Below are 25,080 nucleotides of genomic sequence, written 5' to 3'. Positions count from 1 at the left end.
TGGTGGTAGCTCAGTTCTGGAGGCACATGGACAACAGTACTAAGATACCGTACTGAGCATTATACAAGATCTAAGACAGATAGCCGTATAGCAGTATCCTGGATAGGTTCCCATTTGGGTGACAGCCTTCACTGATGTTGACAACATGCCAGTCATTAAGAATCAGGGTCATAAATAATCTTATGTTGGGATCAGCTGTCCGTTCTGGAACTAGCAGAGGGTTTGTGCTGAACCATTCTGCAGCTCTTGAGATGATTGACCATAGGCTGTTTCTTCAGTGATGGAGGGATGTTCTGGTGTGTCCGGAGATGCCCTGTAGGTGTTTTCAGTCATGCCGAGAATGCAGGAATCAGTTGATAGTGATGAACAGTTCTTTATCAAGTCCTTGAAAAATGGTGTCCTTGAAGGATCTGTACTGTGCCTCCCATGTTGCGCAGGGTATATCTTGCCAAGGAGGCTTGTCCAATTCGTAAACACAGGGTAAAGTATAATCAGAAAACAGTGACATACAACTGCCTCTCTTTTGCCTTTTGTACCTAGCTAGCTCTGCAACATATGAACAACACTGTAGGTGTGATGGCTCAGAACTATCTTATCTTCAGTGTTGGGAAAATCAAATTCTTACTCCTGGGTAGAGGTAAACAGATCACAAAATTAAGAGGCTTGTTCTTCCTTCACTTCAGATATAATAAATCAGATTAAGAATCTTGATATCAGTTTTGATCAGGCTTTTTCCATGGGAAGCCATGTGCTGGAGATGAAGGGTGTTTTTTCAGCTGAGCAATATGCACAGGTTATGTTTTCATTTATCCCATTAAGACCTTCCAACAGCAATAGTGATCTATTGTAATGATTCTGGCGGTGGAGTAGTTGTAGCAAAGTTTCTCTGTCACTGGGAACTCTTTCAGAATGCAGTAATATATTTGCAATCATGATCATAGTATGCCTGACCTGTAGTCTTTATCGTCTACCTACCGCTTTCCAGGCAGCCAAAATAAGCTAGCACTGTTGGTCCTTAACTGTGTAGGCCTTTGCTACATACGAATCCTTCCTTTTGAGCCTCAGTCAGAGGAATATTTGTTGTTTGGTTTTGTTTTTAGCAGGATTTTGTTTATTTTTTATCAGAGTATCCCCTAGGATATAGAATTTGTTTGGTTCAGGGGAGATAAAAATCAATAACTTTTTGAATTAAAATCAAACTAAAGCTTACTTTTGTTTTTTAAATCTGACACTCTCTTAAAAAAACTGAAATTGGATTTACAACAATCTATCTAAAGGGTTCAGTTCAAAATCAGTTTAATACTATGGAATGGATCAATATGTGACAAAAAATGCAAAATACTAGAAATCATTATGTGTCCTGTACACTGTATAGCTTATTGAATAAAAATCCTAAATACAGCTGGATGAAAACGTTACAGGCCTGACTGTGGAATGACTTCTGATATTCCTTAAAACTCCATATATATTTAGGGACAAATCCTGACCCCCTTCACTTTGAGGATAGACACACAGTTTGTTTCTGTTCCTTAATTAGATAAATGTCATACATCATAGCTATCCCATCACTAAGCAACACAGCTTGAATTTCAGATATTGAATATCTCTAATCAATCCACAGAGTAAAGAAATGTATCAGACATATTTGATTACTGAGGAAATGGTTATTTGTTTTGTTTTTCGTTTTTTGCTTGCAGATATTCAGCAAGAGAAAGACGCTAAATGAATGAGAAATTATTCATTGTGAATTACTCAGCTATATTGAGAACTCTTGGGAAAATCTCAGTCCCAGAGCATTCTAAGGGGCAGTTACTGCAAACACTCACTACTGGACATAATCCATGTGAGTAGTCCCATTGAAGACAATGGGACTATTACCAGACATAGTGCTTGGTAGGCATTTTGGAGCATGGAGTATGTCTTCCCTTTATGGAGAACACTTAGCATGTTTTAGATTTTAATACAATCTAAGTAATAAGCAATTTTTAGGATTGTGTCCCAAGTTACTTGTGAATGCTTAGATCCTTAGTCTGCTGCTGTTGAAGTCAAAGGCAAATTTCCATTGAGTAAAACAAAAAGTGGGAGCAGGTATTTGCTTTTGTTCTGTTTTATGGCATCCTGAACACTTGGGAGGAAGTAACAACAAAACCTATGTTTTAAATAGCATAATCCTTCATGTGACGGGAATGTACTGGCAATGTCTTTTTAACTTTCAAGCAGTGAAATACTTTGTTGATTGTAAAATTATAAACACAAAACATTAATTTCTAACATACCAAGTTCAGTGGTTTTGTTTCATTCTCACAACCTAACTTACATATCCTATATATATGTACTATATAGGGATGAATATAGTAAGATGAGTAAAATTATCAAGTGCCTAAGTGCAATTTCCAAAAGTAACGTAGGGTATGTGTGCAGCACAACTAAACACCTGTGGCTGGCCTGTACCAGCCAACTCGGGCTCGCAGGGCTTGCGCTGCATGGGGCTGTTTCACTGCTGTGTGGACATCTGGACTCAGGCAGGAGCCTAGGCTATAGGACCCTGCAAAGTGGAAGGGTCCCAGAGCTCAGGCGCCAGCCCGAGCACAGAAGTCTACACAGCAATGAAACAGCCCCGCAGCCCAAGTCTCGCGATGTTCACAAACCTGAGTTGGCTGGCACAGGCCTGCTTCAGGTTTTTTTCCCCTGTGTAAACGTACCCCTAGGCACTTGGTAGCCTACATCTCATTGGATGTGAATGGGATTTAGACCCCTAAGCCAATTACGCACTTTTCAAAATTTTATCTGATATCTATGAAAATTAAAAGTAAATATTCTCCATTTTTACAAGAATTAATTTTGTTAAACCAGGTGTCTGCATAAAGAGACGTACGTTTTACTAAGCCAAAGATTTAGCTTGGTGGATTGGGAATATTTCACTTTAAAATACATAAAACAGTTACATGTTGTTGGCTCTAACACCTGCTGATGAAAGTGAAGTTTTCGTTAGGAAACTTTAAAGATAAAGTTGATTTTTAAATTAAGCTTCTCTACAATAGATTTAAACTGGTGATTTTAATTGCCTTAGTTTAAATCAATTCACTCTAGCTTTACCTCCTTTAAATCCAGGGCAGCTGGATATTACCTCTTCCTTCCATTTCTTTTTCCTACTTATGTATTATCACTCTCTCAGATTTGTTTAATATGTTTACTTTTAGTGTGTGTTTACATTTGTGGATATATTAGAAACTATTTTTATGTTATACAGCACCTTTCTTATCTGTGAAGTGTTGTGGGGTACTCTGAAAACAATAAAAGACACCTTATTTAGAAGTGGGCCCAAACTAGAATCACAGGTGCACATCCCTGAAACTTCAGTGCTGATTTTTTTTGAGGTAAAACAAACTTGACTCACTTTCTTAAAAGCAAAACAGTATATAAGGCACAATCCCATCAAAGTCTGTTAGGGTATTGACAGTATTTTCAACAAGGGCAAGTTTGAGCCAATGATATTTCAATCATTCTTCATACACTTTCCTAAAAAGTAACATAATGCTGATATTCTATGCACTTCCTATTATTATTACTGGAATATTTTAGGGTATTGACTTGTTACTATATCTTACTTGACTAAGGAACAATATATGATGATATTGATCCTTCTTGTTTCATATTTTCAGACTTCTTTTTCTGTGTATGTGTACCCTTTTTTGTACTGTCGCTAATTTTATCTGAGCAATTTCTTCTTTCCTTCTGAATTCTCTCATCAACCCTCTCCTTTCTCCACTAAAAGTATACTATATTGATTATGCCCTCTTAGATTATAAAACTCTGATTTTACATTTATCTTTACTCTTCTTTACTCTGTATTTCTCACACTTGGAAATACAAAATAGAGTAGTCATTTTAATTCTTTTTACAGAACTTTTCTATTCAGTTTCATATTCAACTCATGTATGAAACTACAATATTTGAGTTTCAAACACTGCAGAAGACTAAAATAATAGGGAAATTAAATAATTTAAATTGAAATTAAAATCTTGTGTTTTTGTAAAACCTGAATTTTTAGATGAATTTTGACATCTGCTGAAGTACATGAGGAATTTTTGTGTTAAAATGAATCTTTTTTTCTCTTTTTAAATTGTACAGATGCCATTTTGGTCAGATGTGACAATCAAATATTATTTTTTTGTTCTTGGGTTTTGAGGAATTGTAAGATATCCAGAGTGTGTAGTCTGTAAATTTCAATATACTAGAAAGTGTTATTAAGAACAATCTATGGTGTATGTTTTCCAATTGAAATAAAAGAAATTCAAGCCAATGACACCTATTATTACTGATGGGAGTTCCCAGGATTAGTCCCCTTTGTATTGATGGATGAATTTAGGTCCTTTAAAATTAAGCTGCCCAAAATGTTATGGGCTATTGTGCTGAACAATACCCCGAGCTGAAATCCCTTAATTCCTGGAAATGGGTGAAAGATAGCAGGAAGGTCACTTTAATCTATAAATATTTGTTAAATAGTTCTTTTGAAAGAAAACAGGACTGAGTGAAATGATTGTTAACTGACTTTATCTGAACTATCAAAACTGTTCATCAGAGGTTTTCAAGGCTTCTGATGGAATTATGGAATTGCTGTAGCAACAGTTCAGACTCGTATTAGGCAGCACCCATAAATGGACTTTCTTCTTAACTGAAACTTACTTTGATTGGCAAGTTTGGAAAAGGTGCCTCTCCTTCTGGATGTTTCTTTTCTGGGGAGCACTTGGCAATTTTGTCATGATCCCCACTGAGAATTTTCCCTTTGTTTCAGCCGCTGGTGCAAATCCTTATTGTTAACGCTACGTTTTAGTCATGGGTATTTTCAGTAAAAGTCATGGACAGGTCATGGGCAGCAAACAAAAATTCACGGCCAGTGACCTGTCCATGACTTTTACTATATAACCCTAACTAAAACTTGGGCTGGAACGCCGCCGGTGCTCTGGGGAGTGTGTGTGAGGGGGTGATCTCGGGGCCCTGTAGGTGCTGGGGGTGTGTGGCCAAGGATCCCCGCTGGTGCTGGAGCATAGTGGGTGGGCTGCGGCATGCCGCTGGGACCCTCACTGGTGCTGGGAGGAGGGGGTGGTGCTGGTGGGGAGGGGATTGGTGTGGCTCACAAGCTCCCTACTGGGCTCCACATGTCTGCATAGCTCCAGTCAGGAGGGCTCCTCGCGCTGCTCCTGCCACAAGCACTGGCTCCTCAGGCGCAGCTCCCATTGGCCTTAATCCTGACTGTGGGGGTGCCTCTATGCGTTACCATACTATAAATATGAAACTGCTTTAATGTATGGTTAATATGATTGCATATTAATTTTCACTTGTACTTGCTGTCTATGTGGTAGGGGTGGGGTATACAAGCTTGGTATTATTTGAAGAGACGTATACCTTGAAAGGATTTTTTTCTTTGTTTCTAGAATTCTGGGATTGAGAAAGCATTTCTATTTGATGTAGTCAGTAAAATTTATATTGCAACGGACAGTACTCCAGTGGATATGCAAACTTATGAGCTCTGCTGTGATATGATAGATGTTGTTATCGATATTTCTTGTATCTATGGGTAAGTAGATTGTTGTTAATCATGCTCGTTAATCTTGTTTAGTCACCTTGTTAGGCTAGAATACATTATATGGTAACTAAAAACTGACTGTCCTACAGATTGGAATGACTTCGAAACATTGCAGATTTACAGGCAACACAGTACTGTATGTCGAAGTGAATGGGAAATTACCTAAATTATCCCAAATACATGTAATCCCACAGAGACTTTAAATATGCTATGATAATAGCTAGGGCCTTACCTAATACACCATCCATTTTGGTCAATTTCATGGTTGTAGGATTTTAAAAATTATCAATTTCATGGTTTCAGATATCTATATCTGAAATTTCATTGTGTTATAAGCATGAGGTCCCAACCCAAAAGAGGGTTGAGGGGAAGTCTCAAGGCTATTGTAGGGGGGTTGTGGTGTTGCCACCCTTACTTCTGCGCTGCTGCTGATGGAGGTGCTGCCTTCAGAGCTGGGCAGCCGGAGAGCAGCGGGCAGCACAGACATGGGAGTTGCTTGGTGTGTGTGGGGTCATCACTTTTTTGTGGGGGAGAAAGGGCTGGCCTTATGGGTGGGTGACCGCATCTGGCCCCATAGTCAGGGGGTGCTGTGGGTCCCCCCCTTGCCAGCCCAAGGGCCCTTTAACCCTTGAGCGCTGGGGAGGGGCAGGTCTGGGGACAAGGTTCCAAAACCTTTGTAGAAGTGGGTGTCCACCAGTACCAGGCAGGCTGGGGGCAAGGGTGGTGTTGCCCCTCTAAACTGCAAGCCTCGGGCAGACACGGATCGGCACTGGCAGTTCCCCCTCTGTAAAGCGCAGTCCCAGCCGGCACCACTTCAGGCCTGCCCGAGGCTTGCAGTGTGGGGCGGACAGTATCACCCCTGCCCCCCAAACTATGCCCATGTTAAAAGTGGTGGGGCATGGCTCCCTGGTTCTGGTGCAGTTGGCTGGGGGTGCCCCAGCCAGAGGCTCCTACCATGCGCCAGGCTCCAGCTGCTAGTCCTGGCTGGGCTGGAGAGGGACAGGACTTCCTCTTCTCTTGGAGGGGCCACTCCTGGCACCAGGTCAGATCCGCTTCCGGGAACCTGCCTGGCTGCAAGAAGCTCTGCTCCTGCTCTCTGTAAAGTGACCCCTCCCTCTGCGGCTGGGGAGCAATGGGGGCAGGAAGCGGGGTGGGGGCGCAGAGCTTCCTGCAGCCAGGGAAGGTTCCCAGCGGTGCGTCTGACCTGGCCCTGGGAGTGGCCTCTGCAGAAGAAGAGGAAGTCCTGTTCCTCCCCAGACCCGCCAGGACTAGCAGCTGGAGACTGGCGCATGGTAGGAGCCCTGGCTGGGGGACCCCCAACTCTGCCCTTCCCTGGCAGATTTCACAGGGGAGGCAAGATTTCATGGTCTGGGATGTGTTTTTCACGGTCATTAATTTGTTAGAGCCCTAATAATAGCCATTAACATAGAAATGGGGAGGGGAGGGGACCATTCTTTTAAAATGACATTCTTTTGTGAATCTCAGTGTTGAATTTCACACACAAATGTTTGCCATTTTGTTTTAAAGTGCAGCTTCCATTACTATTTTTGTTTAGTTTGCCACCAAATGGTACTTGAACATATGCTACTCCTTGCCTCCTTCCTCCTCGTACTCTTGTTCCCAGCTATCTTGACTTTCATTTTCCCATCCCCTTCCATTAGCAATCATACACTTCACTGCTGTAACTGTAAATCTTCTAAGGTATCTGTTATAGCTTGATCCTGAGATATGTGGAACATCCACTGTTCCCACTGAAGTCAGGATCATAGTGAGGTAGAAATAGAGCATCCTGGAACACGGCCCTCTAAAGGCTAATCCATAAAATACTCAATAAAGAGTGTGTGGTGGCCTTTGGTACCTGCAAACACTGCAACAGGGTCTTTAACGATAACAAGTGGGCAAAGCTCTTTCTAAAAAAGGATCCTATCTTAAAGGTACCAGTTGAATCATTTGCCTGGCTCTCAAAGTTCTACAGTCCTGTTAAACGTATAAAGCATAGTTTTGGCTGAGGTACAGTACACATTAGATTTTTAAAAAGGGAGAAAAATTGTAGAATGTTCTTATAGTTTATATTTTATTACGGATTGCACATGTTCAGATGCTTCACTAATCTTACAAAAGCTTGTGCCTTGCAGATACATACAATACTTCGGGATCAGCTTCTGTAACATTATATTTTTAGGAAAAAGCTGCTGCTGTGTACATCAAAAATAAACAGATGTAATTTATTACTTGTTGTGCACCATTAGTGGACATGGCACCTTAAACAGTGTAGGTGTGCAAAAACTGTGACTGTCCCATGCGCTCTTTAAATAACTGTTTAATATTTGTGACCAGTTAAAAATCTCTGTTTTTCATCTTATTGAGATATAGTGTAGCTTAGAGACATAAGGTAAGACTTGGGTATAAAGATTTTTTTAACTGATTAGGATTATTTTAGCTTGCAGAGATGTGCGAGAGTAAGAAGAGTAAGTGATTGAGACATTAAACTGCAGAGATGCTGCTCTGATGCACATTTGACCTTTCCCCAAATACAAAATCAAGAGGCCATATAATGAATTGAAGACAAACGTAAAAGCAATAAAAGGAAATGCATATCCACAGAATGTGGAATCTTGAACTTGCTGCCCCAAGATATTGATGCGAATAGTTCATGAAACTGAGGCGCCCATTTAGAGTAATAAAATTGCTATGTGCATTTACACTACTGGGATCAAATTACAAGGTTTATCACAGGTATTTGCTGATTATCAGCTTGAGTCGTAAGAAGTCTCTCCTCTTGGTATACTGTTGCATAAGTAGGTGCATTGTGGGGAATTTAATGCATTGACCTGAATTATCAGTCATCTGCCACTGCCCAAATCAAGTTACTGAACTCAGAATTATCAGGCCAGAATAGAGTAATTGTTTCACAGTCTTTGTTTGGACTAAGGTCAGAGTGTTGTATATTAATAAAAATGCAAACAAGTTTGTGGTAGATTGGTCTATAACAGACAGGAAAGAAGTGTGGTTTACTTCAGGTATGTGACAGGATATCTGGGTTCTGTTCCCAGCTCTCATAGACTTCCTATGTGACTTTAAACAAGTCCTTTAATCTTCCTCTCTGTCTCCATTTTCATAGTGTGTAAAATAAGGATAATATGTATCTCACAGAGAAGTTATGAAGCTGAATTTTTTATAAGCACATTTTGAGGTATTTAGGTGGAAGTTTCTATCTATACAGATAAGTAATTTAAATTTGTCCAGTGACTTACTATGTTATTTTTTTTTAATTTTGCCATTTAGGCTCAAAGAAGATGGCGCAGGAACACCTTATGACAAAGAGTCAACAGCAATCATAAAACTGAACAATACAACTGTCCTTTATCTAAAGGAGGTGACAAAATTCCTTGCTCTTGTTTGCTTTGTAAGAGAAGAAAGCTTTGAGAGAAAAGGTATTTTTTATTTTTTGGTAGTAATAGATTTTTTACTTTCTAGTGGTATCACAAATATAAAATAAAAGCATATTTTGATATGGCTTACATATCATTGTGCTTAAAAGTATGAGGTGTTTGTGTTGCCACTCAGGTAAGATGAAATGATAAATACATTAACAACTTTCCTGTATGAAAGAAAGCCATACAATCAAATGTCAATGCAATAAGACTTCCATTTATACTAATACAAAAATAATGATTGTTTCAGCACATCTTTGCTAACTTTGCATTGCACTTATTGGTATAAGAATATGCAATTGTAATATCTTATCCACAGAACCCAAGAGAAAATCATTTGAGTCCTTACTTTTCAATAAGAAAAGACTTGTTTTGTTATTGCCTCTTTGAGATTTTTTTTTAAACTGCATGTTTGGAAACCAGGCAGTTTTCAGGTTTTATATATCAGGTACTAAGCTTATGAGTGACCATTCTGACTCTTGCCAAGGTGAGTATTAACAAATCTAGTTCACTGTCCAGCTGTTCATTGTCCTGCGTGTATTGAGCTTTTGTTCTTAGTCAGATTCCTAGTGGAGAAGTATCTGTGTGTCTCACAATCCACCCTTACTATTGGTTCTAATAACCATACTTGACAGTCTCATAGACTGAGCTGTGAAGAATGAACTATTGTCGTAGCCCTAGAATGCACCTCCTCCCTCTCAAGATTACTGTACGTAAGCAGGTCAGTATGTAGTAGTCAGCAATACTGGTGCTATCCTTGTTCAGTGAATTGATTAGAGGACTTGTCTCATTTTATGGAATTCCAGTCATAGTGGGTATCTTATCAACATTGAATGATTGATTGGTGTTGGTGTGAATATATAGCTCTAGTATCTTTGGTGTTGTCAAACTGGGATATTTCCTTAGCCCTGAAGCTGGAATTAGCTCTTATATTTTTAATATTACAAGTTGTACTAACACTAATAGTCATGACATTGTAAAGAACTCCAAAGCAAGTCTGCCAGGCTTAACCCAAATTTTGCTGTACTTGCACTACTGTGTTAAGACCTTCTCCAGTATATCCTTTTATTATGGTGAATTTTTCTTTAACTATACTGCATTATAGTGTACAAGGAGTGTAATTTTGGGGTGCTTATTGAAAAGGCTACACTTTAGAAAACAAAGCATGTAGTGAAACAACAATGCTTAATAGGCTTGGTGCTAGATCAGGGGAGGGCAAACTACAGCGCGTGGCCAGATCCAGCCCGTCAGGGCTTTGGATCCGGCCTGCAGGATTGCCACCCCCATGACGCCACGGGGCTAAGGCAGGTCCCTGCCTACCCGGGCCCAGTGCTGCTCCCAGAAGCGGCCGGCACCACGTCCCTGCGGCTCTGTGCTCTGCCCTCGCCTGCAGGCACCGCCCCCGATAGCTCCAATTGGCCGAACCCGCACCCCCTCCTGCACTCCCTGCCTTGAGACCCCTTCCGCACTCCGCACCCCTCCTGCACCCCAACCCCCTGCCCCGAGCCCCCTGCTGCACTCTGCACTCCCTCCCACACCCCAACCCCCTGCCCAAGCCCTACATTCATTGCCCTGCATACAATTTCCCCACCCAGATGTGCCCCTCGGGCCAAAAAGTTTGCCCAGCCCTGTGCTAGATCATTCATTATTTTATATACTTTTATCATGTCCCCTTTTATTCATCTCCTTTCTAACAATCCCATTCTTTTCAGTCTCTCTTCATATGAGAGTCTTTCCAGGCTCTTTATCATTTTTTTTTCACTCTTCTCTGAACCTCCACTGGTTCAGCAATAACCTTTTTGAGATTGGATGACCAGTACTGCACACAGTACTTCAGCTGATACTGCAACATTGATTAATATAAAAAGCATTATAAGATTAACCATCCCATTCCTTATGCAACCTAACATCTTGTTCATTTTTTTTAACATATTTGCACACTGATCAGAAGTCTTCTCTGCAGTGATGCCCAGGGCCCACCTGTGAGCTGATCCAGTTAATTTAGAACCCTGTTTGGTATATGAGAAGTTTTAAATGTTTTCCCTCCAATATATATTACTTAGCATTTATAGACAGGGAATTTCATTTGCCATCGTGTTGCCTGTTCACCTACCTTGTTTAGGTCTCTCTGAAGTTCCTTTTAGTCCTACTTGGTCCTGACTAAAGCTATGTCCTGGCTACAGTGGAAGGGGTTTTTCCATCAGTGTAGGTGATTCACTCTCTGAGAGGTGATAGCTAGGTCTTCCGTTGACCTAGCTGCATCTACAGGGGGGGGGGTTAGATCAACTTAAGTACATTGCACATGGCACAAAACTTTTCCCAGCCCTGAGTGATGTGGCTAGGTCGATCTAATTTTTAGGTGTAGACCAGGGCCAAGTTAAATAATTCTGTCACATGCAAATTTTGCTACCACCTTCTCTCTCCACCGCTTTTGCTTTTCAGATCATTAATAAATATATTAAATAATATGGGAATCTAGTATAGAATCATGAGCTACTACACTGTAAATAATTCTGTTTTAATATTAAATGTGCTTTTGCAGTAAATGAAAAATTGTTGTCCATAAGATTGACTGACTATAGCCCAAGGCCAGTTAAGTGAGTCATTAGTAAATAAAATATGGAAATAAGTTAATTTGATATTGTATTTTAATATTGTATAAAGATTTTAGAATTAAAAAATCTTTTTTTCCTTTTTGCCTCTCTCTTTTTCTAGGACTAATAGACTATAACTTCCATTGTTTTCGCAAGGCCATACATGAAGTATTTGAAGTGAGAATGAAAGTAGTGAGATCTAGAAAACATCAGAGCCAGATGCAAAAAAATAAAAGAACCACCCCTAATGGCACACCTAGAGCACCACTGTAGCTGAAGTTCTAATGGCATTGTTGACAGCAAGGCTCTTGTTGCACTGACTGAAGGGGAAGAGAAATGGGACTGATGTATTACATGGATTTTCCTCCCAACGCCTCAAAAAAACACTGTTTAAACATTTTTATCCAGTCAGTTTTTTCATATACAGTGAGTACTTTGAGCAAAATATTGTATATAAACATTGAGATGAATATATGTTCTTGTAAGGATTCACTGAATATATGCTGTAAACTTTTTTTCCAGGCCATATTAAGAAAAATCAGCTGTGACAGAAATGTTGGGTACATAATTTGCACTTTTTTCATGTTCTTCTCATGGAGTTAAACTTTGATAAACTTAGTTTTTTATGCTGATTTTCATGCATGGTGTCAGGTAAAACGTATAGTGTAGTTTATATACGTGCTACAATCAAATTGTTTACTAAATAATCAAGAAAACTTGATACAATTACTTTTTTAAAATTTATGACAATACATAACATTCATACAAATCTAACTTCATATATTTTTTTCAATTTGTAAGTTGAAGAATTCTTATTTTGAAGTATGATAGCAATAAGAGCTTGACCAACTGGTAGGTAAAAATTAGCTTTTGTAAAACAGGCCTTTGGCTAAACTCTACCCAAACTTCTCCATAACACTGGTAATGCCCTCTCAGTTGGGCTTTTTATTATAATTTACCTCAACATATAGCTCTAAAATAACTTTCTATAAAGATATTATTTTGTAATACTGCTTTATGTTGCATTGGTGTTTTTATAACATTTCAGGAACAGGGTATGTAACTGAAGGATTTTATTTATATGCTTAGTTTGAGAGTCTGAGCCTCTACAATTGGAGGAAGAAAAAGTTTGTATTTCATTTCTGCCATACCACTATAATATAAAGTTTCAGGTATATTAAAGCATTAGAGAAAAATCCTAATAAAAGTTGCTCATGTTGGGGCCCAGTTCTGCTTGCTTTACTTGGGTCAAATCTCCCTTTGATTTCAGAGGGAGTTCTTAAGTAAGGACTGAAGAATTGGTCTCTTTTACTCTAATCTACATAGATGTAGCTACTTTCTGTTTTAACACTGATCACAGTGGCATATCTGTCCTTGCAGCAATTATGGCACTGCCCACCCCAAAAAGGAGGGCACGGGGAAGTAAAACTTGCCTTCTCAATTCTGTATTAATTTTATAGTTGTAGCTTAAAGAATAGCTCTTCCAAATGAAAGAGCACAGAGGGAAGAGCAGCTCCTGTACCCATGCCTCCTATATAGGGCTTATGTGCACATGGCTCTAGAACAGCTGCAAGAGTTCATTGAATAACCTGGTAGCCAGAAAAGATAACGGAGGAGCACTTTTGAAAGTTTCCTTTGTTAAAAAGCACATGTTCAGTTAAAACAAATTGTAATGCTGCACCTTTAATTGTGCATTAGAACCACCAGTATTTTCTGGCTTATGACAGAAATGGAGAGTTTTTACCAACAGCAAACACAGTCATTGAGAGACTTGCTGAATACATACACTGTACTCTTTTATAAGACCATCTTGAAATGTCTTATGCAGTTCTTTAGCTTCTGTTACTGTCCCCAACATCAAGGTAGTAGAGTGCCAGCTGAGATGGAAGATAAGAATGCAATATGTCTAAGTGAATATTAGTCTAAGGAGAAAACTATTGGCTTTTAACCCTTCATTACTGCCTAAAGTACATGATTTTTCTGCTTATCCTTTAGCCTTAAATGGTTCCTTTGGTCTGAGTTTATTGGACAGAAATGGAGTTTTTTAAAATATGAATTTAATCAACAAATGGATCTTTTCTAGTGTATCTGATAAATATTGTGAAAAATATGCCAAATGTATGGTTCTGAGAGCTATCTGAGTGCTTGGGAGAGATGGAGAGCACTTCAGGTACCCAAAAGTGGTGGAGGGGAGAGACATCATGCCAGTGTGAGGAATAGGGGCAGCAGTGGTACACTGTGGTATATTGGTAAAAAAAAAAAAGAGAAATGGGAAGGTCCTATACTAAACTTCATATTCCGCAAATGAGAAGTGGGTAAACTCTTTACCTGGGACTACATTATTGGCACTGGTTCAAGAGGGAAGAGTGCTCCAAAAATACCAGGGAGAGTGAGCTCCTCCCAGTTTTACCCCTCTGACACTAGCTGTTTTTTTTTTTTTTTTTTTTTTTTTTTTTTGTGATGGTGTTGGAGACAGCTGCCCCCAGCCTAACCTGTAGTATCTTCTTTGGGAGTTAATAGTCATGTCAGTGAGTGCTCCCCTGTATTCTCCCCTCCATAGCACTTCCCCAGAAGTGGATTTGGGCCACAGTGTGTCCATATTTGTTTCCCTCTTTTGTTGCAGTGGTGTGTCATGAGTATCGGTCTTCACCACTTCACTTCTCTTAGATGTATCTGATTATATGGGGCAAGGAACATCTTCAGTGCTGCCCATGTATTGGACCAGACACTTCAAAGAATGCTACTGTTTTTTTCCTGCCATAGAGATGCTGCTGTGGGAACCAGGAGAGGTTAATTAAGATGTCTGGTTTCTTTATGTAAGCATCCACATTTTTCCACTAAACATGCAAACACAGTAACATATTTGTGTCAACTTAGTTAAGCCTTACATTTTACATTATGTTGTGTATTATACTGTCACCAGGATGACTCTTGCAGCTATCATACAAAACTTCCAACTGGACAAAATCAGGGTAAAAATCAAATAATCTTACCTATGTTACAAATAATATGTTGGATTATTAAAACTGAAAGAACTGAAAGAATGTTAAAATAAAACTACTTTTGTTGTTCACTTTTTTGCATTCCTCAGCTTGGATGATGATTCATCTTTCACTTTTGATTAGTCAGTTACTAAAAAAAAGCCTTGTCAGGTACTCATGTACGACCAGGAGTCTGAAGTGTTTGAGCAGTGAAGTGTAAGGGAGATTTTTTTTTTTTTTTTTAAACAACACGGGGTTTCCTTTCTGTTTCTTTAAATTTCATAGTCATTTTACATTTTGTAAAAACAAGCTTTTACATAACCTAAATTTAGGGCTGTATTTGAACAGACAGTGCCTCTTTAAAATAAACAGCTTGAATGTCCTTTATATATTTTTTTACTTCCAGCTGCAGGAGTTGGTCAGTATTAACATATACATTTCCATCAACTTGATTTTGTGGAGTAGGGCTATATAACTAATGCAGTAAGCAGAAGCCCAGAGTACATAAATGCAACTGATAGCAGTGTGATTTCTTTTAAGAAGTTAAAATGTGTCCTGTCTTTCTGGGACTGGGAAGATTTTTAAAGATTAAAATATCAGAATACCTTTCTATAATGCTGTGATTACAGGTACAAAGTGCATTATTGAAGATGTGTGTTCAGCAAGAAGGTGCTTCAGTGATATGTAATTGAAAACATAGTCACTCAAGAGAAGGGTTGCCAACCCTCCCGGATTGGCCGGGAGTCGTCTGGAATTGGCATCGATCTCCTGGTGACTATTGAAACAATCCGGGAGATTTTAATAAATACAGTACAATGAATGACATTACATTGTGTAGAAAAAAAAATCTCCCGGAATAGCTTCAGTCAGAGTTGGCTCAAGAGTTGACTTTTTTTTGTGATGGCACAAAATAGTTTCTAGAAAATATTAAAATTGTGACTTGTATCATGGGGCCTGAAGCTTCATTCTTGTGAGGGAAAAATACTTTGTGAAAAGTTTGAGCCTAATCTGACAAGGTATTATGGGACAAGGTGGGTGAGATAATATCTTTTATTTGACCAACTTCTGTTGATGAGAGACTCAAGCTTACACAAGCTCTTCTGCAGGTTTGGGAAATGTATTTGTGTTGCCAGACCTGAAGAAGAGCTCTGCCTAAGCTCAAAAGCTTGTCTCTTTCACCAACAGAAATTGGTCCACTAAAAGATTTTACCTCACCCACCTTGTCTCTCTAATAGCTTGGGACCGACATGGTTACAACACTGCATAAGGCATTATAGAAACTTGGGGCGGGGGGAAGTCTGCACATTTACAAGCTTACTAACAATTTTTTAGTTGTGTAGTATCTCAGAAATGACTTGCCTTATAAACCTCAAATCCATTTTTAAGCACTCTCAAAGTAAATCGACTATTTCAATAAATTGAGGAATTAGTAAAGTTAAGTAATCCTATACAGGTCACCATGTACGGTATCGATTGTTTGCTTCAGAGAGACAATTCTTGGATTCTTTTCTTTTCAAGATCTTTTAATAGTAATCATTACAATTGCGTTACATTTTATAGGAGATTTTAAAAAACTTCTCTTTTGCTAGCTAGAGCAAAATGGGAAATGACTGCCTAGGATGGAATACTGCGGAAAGGGATCTGGGGGGTCATAATGGACCACAGGCTAAATATGAGTCAACAGTGTAATGCTGTTGCAAAAAAAGTGAACATTGTTCTGGGATGTATTAGCAGGAGTGTTGTAAGGAAGACATGAGAAGTAATTCTTTCGCTCTACTTCACGCTGGTTAGGCCTCCGCTGGAGTATTGTGTCTAGTTCTGGGTGCCACATTTCAGGAAAGATGTGGACAAATTGGAGAAAGTCCAGAGAAGAGCAACAAAAATAATTAAAGGTCTAGAAAACATGACCTGTGAGGAAGATTGAAAAAATTGTGTTTGTTTAGTCTGGAAAAGAGAAGAGTGAGAGGGGACATAACAGTTTTCAAGTACATAAAAGGTTTTTACAAGGAGAAGGGAGAAAAACTGTTCTTGTTAACTTCTTAGGATAGGACAAGACGCAATGGCCTTAAATTGCAGCAAGAAAGGTTTAGGTTGGACATTAGGAAAAATTTCCTGTCAGGGTGTTTAAGCACTGGAAAAAATTGCCTAGAGAGGTTGTGGAATCTCCATCATTGGAGATTTTTAAGAGCAGGTTGGACAAACAACTGTCAGGCATGGTCTAGATAATACTTAGTCCTGCCATGAGTTCAGGGGACTATACTAGATGACCTCTCAAGATCCCTTCCAGTCCTATGATTCTATACTCTAGAATAGTAACGCCATATGTTCCCCTCACTGAGGAAAGCCTATGAGTATAAGTTTAAAGCTAAGGAAAACTGAGACGTCTTCACATAAGGGAAGGTGACTACAGCATCTTCAGTAGCTTAATCTAGGCCCTGGAGCACTAAATTGTGAACAACTGCAGTATAACCTGAAAAATAGGATGGAAGTGGGGAAGGAACAGGAGACCAACAAGTACACCTAGCATTTTCTCCTTGCAAAGCAGTTATTAGATCCAACAATATTATTAATCAAAATCAGTTCTGGCTATGAAACTCTTATTTCTGCTATCTGCGTTGCTCTGGATACATACCAGAGACATTTGCTATTATTTCCATATCCGGAAGATGCGAAAACTAGAACAGTGAGGGACCTGAAAGCAAGAGCACCCAAATGCAGCCACCCAGTCAGCAGTATGCAGGTCCTAACACAGGCCTTCATCAGCTCCTTCTGTACTTTTGAACCACTATTCAGTTAATTCTCTGGCTACAACCTTGTCCCCTCAATGTGTGTTGTATGTCCATTCCAACTAGGTATCTGTGGTGCAAGTTTCCATGCTATCAAAAGAAATAAGAACAATTTTTAAAAGGAACCCCACAGCATGGTACACCACAGCTTAACACAAGCCATTTGGATGGAGATTGGTAGATTTTTTTTTCTCCTTCCGTGCTGTTGCTCTATGGAAGATATGAATCTAACTTAGAAATTAGGGATGGAAAAGACCTATCAGGTTATCTTGTCTGTTCTGATCAATATTCCTTACACTATATTCTCTCTTGCTGTGTCCAGTCTAGTTCTAAATTGAAAATAAAATGTCTTCCACTGCTAATATTTGAGAAATTGTTTTACAGTTTCATAGACCTCGCTAGCAGGAAACTTTTTTTCTGATATTTAACCTAAATGTTCTTATGCTTAGCTTCAACCCTTTTTATAATTCAAACTGATTTAAAACTATGGTGAAAAGGGAAAGCAATACCGTAATTTGATATTATTCCTCCCTCTTTGCAAACAAAAAACAATTTTTTCTTAATTTAGACTTCAGACAAGACTACGCTAAACTACTGAAAGTTCTGCTTCAGCCAATCAAATCAAACAAAGCTGGTTCCTTAGTTCTTTGTTTCATTTGTGCGGTACCACTAATTACAAAATGATTTGGCAAAGCTCTCGGTTTCATTACACTGTAGTTTTAGAATTAAACTCAGTGGAAACACAGTAATCTTTCACCTGGAAAGAAGGTGCTGTGCATCTGTATGTATAGTTATTATTGAAGCAGATGTACGAGGTCTGACTCCATAAGCTAAGACTACTAGTTTGTCAGTTGTAACAGTCACAAGAGTGAAATGTCTACAAGCTGCATCAAAACTTTTAAAAACACCATAATAAAGGCTTAAATTAAATATACCCCAAATTAAAAAAAAAAACAGAAAGAGGATCAAAAAATGTCACTGTAGCTAAACAACAGAGTAAAAGAAGCGGTTAAAGGCAAAAAAGCATCCTTTAAAAATTAGAAGCCAAATCCTACTGAAGAAAATAGAAAGGTGCATAAACGCTGGCAAGTCAAGTGTAAAAGTATAATTAGGAAGACCAAAAAAGAATTTGAAGACCAAGTAACAAAACGCTCAAAAACTAACATCAAAAAATGTTTAAGTACATCAGAAGCAGGAAACCTGCCAACCCATCAGTGGGGCCACTGGACATTTGAGGTGCTAAAGGAGCACTCAAGGAAGATAAGGCTATTGCGGAGAAGTTAAATGAATTCTTTACATTGGTCTTCACTGCAGAGAATGTGAAGTAGATTCCCACATCTGAGCCATTCTTTTTAGGTGACAAATATGAGGAACTGTCCCACATTGAGTTCTCAATAGAGAAGGTTTGGAACAAATTGATACAGTAATAAGTCACCAGACCAGATGGTATTCACCCAAGAGTTCTGAAGGAACTCAAATATGAAACTATGGTATGTAACCTATCACTTAAAGCAGCCACTGTACCAAATGACTAGAGGATAACTAATGTGATGCCAGTTTTTTAAAAAGGCTCCATAGGTGATACTGGCAATTACAAGCCAGTAAGCTTAACTTCAGTACCTGGAAAACTGGTTGAAACTGTAGTAAAGAACAGAGTTATCAGACAGAAAGATGAACACAATTTGTTGGGGAAGAGTCAACACAGCTTTTATAAAGGGAAATCTTGCCTCACCAATCTATTAGAATTCTTTGAGGAGGTCAGCAACCATGTGGACAAGAGTGATCCAGTGGATATAGTGTATTTAGACTTTCAGAAAGCCTTTAGCAAGGTCCCTCACCAAAAGCTATTAAACAAACTAAGCTGTCATGGGATAGGGAAAGTCCTTTTGTGGATCAGTAGCTGGTTAAAAGACAAGAAAACAAAGGGAAGGAATAAATGGTCAGTTTTCATAATGGAGAGAGGTAAATAGTGAGGTCCCTCAGGGATGTGTGGTGGGACAAGTGCTGTTCAACACATTCATAAATGATCTGGAAACAGAGGTAAACAGTGAGGTAACAAAGTTTGCAGACGATACAACATACTCAAGATAGTTAAGTCCAAAGTAGAGTGTGAAGAGGATCAAAAGGATCTCACAAAACTGGGTGAGAGGGCAATAAAATGGCAAATGAAAAACAATCCCATCTACACAGATTAAATGATGGGATCTAAATGACCTGTTACCACTCAAGAAAGAGATCTAGGAGCCACCATGGACAGTTCTCTGAAAATATGTGCTCAGTGTGCAGCGGCAGTTAAAAAAGCTAACAGTATATTAGGAAATAGATAATAAAACAGAAAATATCATAATGTCACTATATAAATCCATTGTATGACCACACCTTGAATACTGCATGCAGTTCTGGTCACCCCATCTCAAAAAAGATATATTAGAAATGGAAAAGGTACAGAGAAGGGCAACAAAAATGATTATGGGAATGAAACAGCTTCCATATGAGGCGAGATTAAAAAGGCTGGGACTATTCAGCTTTGAAAAGAGGACTAAGGGGAGATATGATTGAGGTCTATAAAATCATGAATGGTGTGAAGGAAGTGAATAAGGAAGTATTACTTACCCCTTCACATAACACAAGAACCAGGAGTCATCCAATGAAATTAATAAGAAGCAGGATTAAAACAAACATAAGGAAGTAATTCTTTACACAATGCATAGTCAACCTGTGGCTCTTGTTGCTAGGGGATGCTGTGAAGGCCAAAATTATTAACTGGGTTCAAAAAAGAATTAGTATAAGTTCATGGAGGGTAGGTTCATGAATGGCTATTAGCCAAGATGGTTAGGGATGCAACCCCAGGCTCTAGGTGTCCCTAAGCCTCTGACTGCCAGATTCTGAGACTGGATGATAGGGGATGGATTAATTGAAACTGCCCTGTTCTGTTCATTCCCTTTGAAGCATCTGGCATTGGCCATGGTTGGAAGACAGGATGCTGGGCTAGATGGACCATTGATCTGACTCAGTATGTAATGAGCACAATATAATAATCTATCAATATGTGTTCCAAATAAGAAAGAGTTGTTCAGTTTTATAATAGAAACGTGATAAAAACTATATAAATTAATATATTAGTTTTAAAAAAGTTTATTTTGGTTATTTAAATTCTTTCAGCCAAATGCCTGAGTTGAAAGGCTAGACATTGTAAATCAATAAAGCAATGTGTTTTAAATGTTGTGGTCCTTGGTGTCAGTGGAGGATACTGCTTTTTAAACGAAACTATTATACTTTTCCACAAACTTTTGAGATCTCAAAAAACTCCCTCTGAAGAAATTATTTGCATGTGTATTTAAAAGATCAAAATATATAAAAATGCAGTTATTTACACAGGCTCTAGTTAACAAGATGTTATATTGCAATTCATCTTGAACAGACCAAATCCCTGTTGTATGAAAACCTGGGACCTGTGTTGAGCTCCATCAGCCCTTGTCCCCAGCTGCTGGGAGCTGAGAGGCCGGGAAACGGAAGGGGTGTTTTTATTAACCATTCTCACATAATTACTTGACCTGCAGGAGAAAATGAACAATGATTAAATTTCACATCAGTTATTTGAATTCACTAATATCCACAAGAGCACAGAAAAATGTATCCAACCTAGATATAAAACATGCATTAACCATACCGTTTTCCTTTACCAGTGTCAAAAACCATGTGTTTGTGAGCTGATTGTGTAAAAAGTAAAAATGTGGTTAATCTCTTTTTCTGAGGCCTGATTCATGATTTTTTTTTAATGTTTGGGGTCAGCAGTAGTGGTTATCCTAAGTGTCCTGAAGGAGGCCACTATTTATGAAGAGCTGTAAAATCTTGTTTCTTTCTCTGGTGACTGCATATAGTCTTAAAGAAGGAAATATTTGTTTGCTGTAGCAATGTAAAAACAGGTACATTTTAGTTTCTGTGTGCTACAGCTGAGCACTTTTAGTTTTTCAGCATGGGAAATAGTCTAGTTAGATCATGTGACTGTGTGTGCAGGTCCAATGCAGTATTGCCAACATTTGTGGCTTTACTACAAGTCTCATGGTATTTGATGTTTTTACTTAAAGTCCCAGATCTGTCAAGTGATTATATGAGAATCTCACCTTTCATTTATAAAACAAAGTTTCTAGCCCTCAAGGTTGCAGTGGTGCACGATAAAGGCTTGGAACCAGAAGGCAAATAATCCCCCCACACCTCTAAAAATGTAATTTTAAAAAAATCATGATATTGGGGGCCCTGACTTCTGAGGTTGGCAATATTGCCAATGGAAATTAGTGAAGCTGTGCTTGCAGCCATGGTTCACCCTGTTCTTCAATTGGAGGCTATTACAAGCCAGCAGGTAGCATGGAGAGTTGGTAGTTAAAACCTAGCTTCCTACATGTATCTAAAGGTAATCAAGAGGTGGAGTTAAACCTAGTATGGTTACCCATGTTCTCAAACTGGCAAAGATGTAATTTAATTGAATGGGTAAAACTACAATGGATTCCTACTTTTTAAAAATTAAGTCTGTATTCGGATTGTTTCAGTAATATTTTGTCTGATGTAGTTATGACGACTGTGTATTTCTTCTTCTAGCTAGAAACTAATTGTTCATATTAAGTGCAGGTGCTTCCTTTGTGAGCTATATTAAGTGATGCTGTAACCGCTGTCAAGCACAATTACTATAACCCAAACAGAGACAACAGTCAACTCATCTAAATTTTACTCTATTTGAACTACACAAATATTCACCTGATGACATCTTTATTTAAAATGCCCTTCAGCAAGGAGGATTCTAAATTTCTTTACAGATTGTGGGCAAAATACTGCCCTTATTATAATAGTGAGTGAAAGGGTCTGGCCATGTAGTGAGTCCCAGAGCCACTCTACTAGTATGTGGCAAGATGACTCAGGGTAGCCAAGTGAGGGAGGATGGGCAAGTTTGTGTGCTATGCCACTCCTTACTGATCCTTTAAAAACAAGTGGGACAAATTCACATGCACCATTCCTCGTGCCTGCAACATACCATCTGAAGATGTCAGACCCCCTAAACTGCTGATGAGAGAGATTGGAGATATTTCAGAGGACTGAAAGGTGGCAAATATAGTGCCGATCTATACAAAGAGGAATAAGGACAACCCAGGGAATTATAGACCAGTCAGTTTAAATTCAGTACCCTGAAAGTTGGAGCAAATAATTAAGCAATCAATTTGCAAACACCTAGAAGATAATAAGGTGACAAGTAACAGTCAACATAGATTTGTCAAGAACAAATCATGTCAAACCAAACTAATAGCTTTCTTTGACAGGGTAACAAGCCTTGTGGATGGGGGGAAGTGGTAGATGTGCTGTATCTTGACTTTAGTAAGGATTTTGGTACAGTCTTGCATGACCTTCTCATAAACAAACTAGGGAAATATAGCGTAGATGGAGCTACTATAAGGTGGGTGCATAACTGGTTGAAAAAACATTTCCAGAGAGTAGTTATCAGGAGTTCACAGTCAAGCTGGAAGGACATATCTGGTGGGGTCACACAGGGATCAGTCCTGGGTCTGGTTCTGTTCAATATCTTGATAAATGATTTAGATAATGGCCTAGAGAGTATACTTATAAAGTTTGTGGAAGATTATCAAGATGGAAGGGGTTGCAAGTGCTTTGGAGGATGGAATTTAAATTCAAAATGATCTAGACAAACTGGAGAAATGGTCTCATCAGTGCTAAATCACTGTTTTGCACTGATGAGGCTTCAGCTGGAGTAATGTGTCCAGTTCTGGACGCCACAATTCAGGAAAGATGTGTATAAATCGTAGAAAGTCCAGAGGAGAGCAATAAAAATGATTAGAGTTCTAGAAAACATGACCTATGAGGAAATATTGAAAAAACGGGGTTTGTTTAGTCTGGAGAAGAGAAGACTAAGAGGGGACATGATAACAGTTTTCAAGTACTGTACATAAATGTTGTTACAAGGAGAAGGGTGAAAAATTGTTCTCCGTAACTTCTGAGGAGAGGACAAGAAGCAATGGGGTTAAATTGCAGCAAGGGAGTTTAGGTTGGACAGTAGGAAAAACTTCCTGTCAGAGTAGTTAAGCACTGCAACAAATTGCATCGGGAGGTTGTGGAATCTCTGTCATTGGAGTTTTTTAGGAACAGGTTAGACAAACACCTGTCAGGAATGGTCTAGTTATTACTTAATCCTGCCTTGAATGCAGGAGACTGGACTAGATGACCTATTGAAGTTCCTTCCAGTCCTACACTTCTATGTTTCTATGATGATTATGCACCCAAGATAGGGCCATGTGTTCTTGGACATTACCTATAGAACAATGGGTCTTTTTGTTCACCAGCTGATGTAATAGCTAATCTCCCAGCCTAATGCACTTCTGAGTTCTGTGTTGGAATCCTCCCCTCCTGCTGTATGGGTGAGTCATGGTGAGAGGCAAGGTTATATATGCCCTGTTCCTTCAACTACTGCACCCAGAATTTTGCCCTGTATACATAAAGATCACTTGTCTGCTACTGAAATGCAGTTAACTCTTAAATTGCCATGCTACGTCAACAACACTATGCAACAATTTTAGGAGTAGAAAGTGAAGAGTAACTTTTGGAATTGAAACTAAAAGGTAATTAAGTAGGCAAAAATTTACCGGTGTGTGTAACCATAGCAGTGTTCGACCCTTCTGCTTGTGACTGGTTTTCACTGCTGATGGTTTACAGAGGGACATAGGATACGAGAACGATGAGATGGGAAGGAAAAGATATGGAGGGAGGGACAAGAAATAGGGAACAACAACATAAATGGTAAACCTGGTGCCAAGACCAACATTTTCAAACTTAGGTGACTAAAATTAGGCACGTCAGTAAAAGGGGGCTGACTCAGAGACGCTGCTGGCCCACAGCTCCCACTGAAGTAAATAGGAATTCAGTAGCACTGAAAATCAGGTTACTTTTATAAATGTAGGTGCCTGTTTTCTTATTATTTGCATTATCATAACACCTAGGTGTCTCAGTCATGGACCAGGACCCACTGTCCTAGGCACGGTACAAACACAGAACAAAAGACAGTCCCTCTCCCCAAGAGCTTTCAATCTAAGTAATTAGGTCAGTATCCCAGGTAAGGGTGCATCAGCACAGGGGCGGTATTGGGAAGGGTATGTGGGATGAAGGTGTTATGCAAGATGGTACTGAGAAGGGTATAAGTGATGGGGATGTAACAAGGCAGGGAAAGTATCAGTAGTGGGGATGTATCAGGGTGAGAGAGGTATGATCAGGGTATCAGGGAGAGGGCAGTATGAGCAATAAGGTGGTATTGGGAGAGATACTGGGGATGGAGGCACTACTGATGGTGGGGATTTATCAGGGTGGTATTGGGGGTGGGTATTGGAGATCAGAAGGGATCAGGTGTGGGGGCAATGTCAGCAGTGTGGGTTGTATCAGGATAGAGGTGTTGGCAGTGGGACTGTATTAGGATGGGGGAGGTATTAGGAATCATATCAGGGATGGGGGCAACATTAGCAAGGAGGTTGTGTCAGCAGTGGAGGGGCTGTATTGGCAGATTGGAGGCAGTATCATTAGGGGTGCAGGGAGTGTATCAGGGTAGGGGCAATACCAGGAGAGGTATCGGGGATGAGAGGTTGTATTGGGGATGGTATCCAGGGAGAAGGGGAATCAGGGATGAGGACTGTGCTGGGGGTGGTAACA

At 39.3% G+C, this 25,080-nt stretch overlaps 1 protein-coding gene across 1 annotated transcript in view; it reads left to right on the top strand.

Moving 5' to 3' along the window:
* Positions 1 to 14,813, top strand: part of RRAGD (Ras related GTP binding D) — a 30,813-nt gene extending 16,000 nt beyond the window's left edge. Inside the window, exons 5-7 of the mRNA XM_074946876.1 lie at positions 5,436 to 5,578; positions 8,873 to 9,021; positions 11,737 to 14,813. Of these exons, the coding sequence (XP_074802977.1) occupies positions 5,436 to 5,578; positions 8,873 to 9,021; positions 11,737 to 11,888 (444 nt within the window). The 3' untranslated portion in view covers positions 11,889 to 14,813. The remainder of the gene's footprint in view (positions 1 to 5,435; positions 5,579 to 8,872; positions 9,022 to 11,736) is intronic.
* The last annotated feature ends 10,267 nt before the right edge of the window (positions 14,814 to 25,080 follow it).

Source organism: Natator depressus, chromosome 3, assembly GCF_965152275.1.
Source record: "Natator depressus isolate rNatDep1 chromosome 3, rNatDep2.hap1, whole genome shotgun sequence".
Taxonomy (NCBI): Eukaryota; Metazoa; Chordata; order Testudines; family Cheloniidae; genus Natator; species Natator depressus.
The sequence above is the reverse complement of the archived record's forward strand: the minus strand, read 5'-3'. Positions and strand labels throughout refer to the sequence as shown.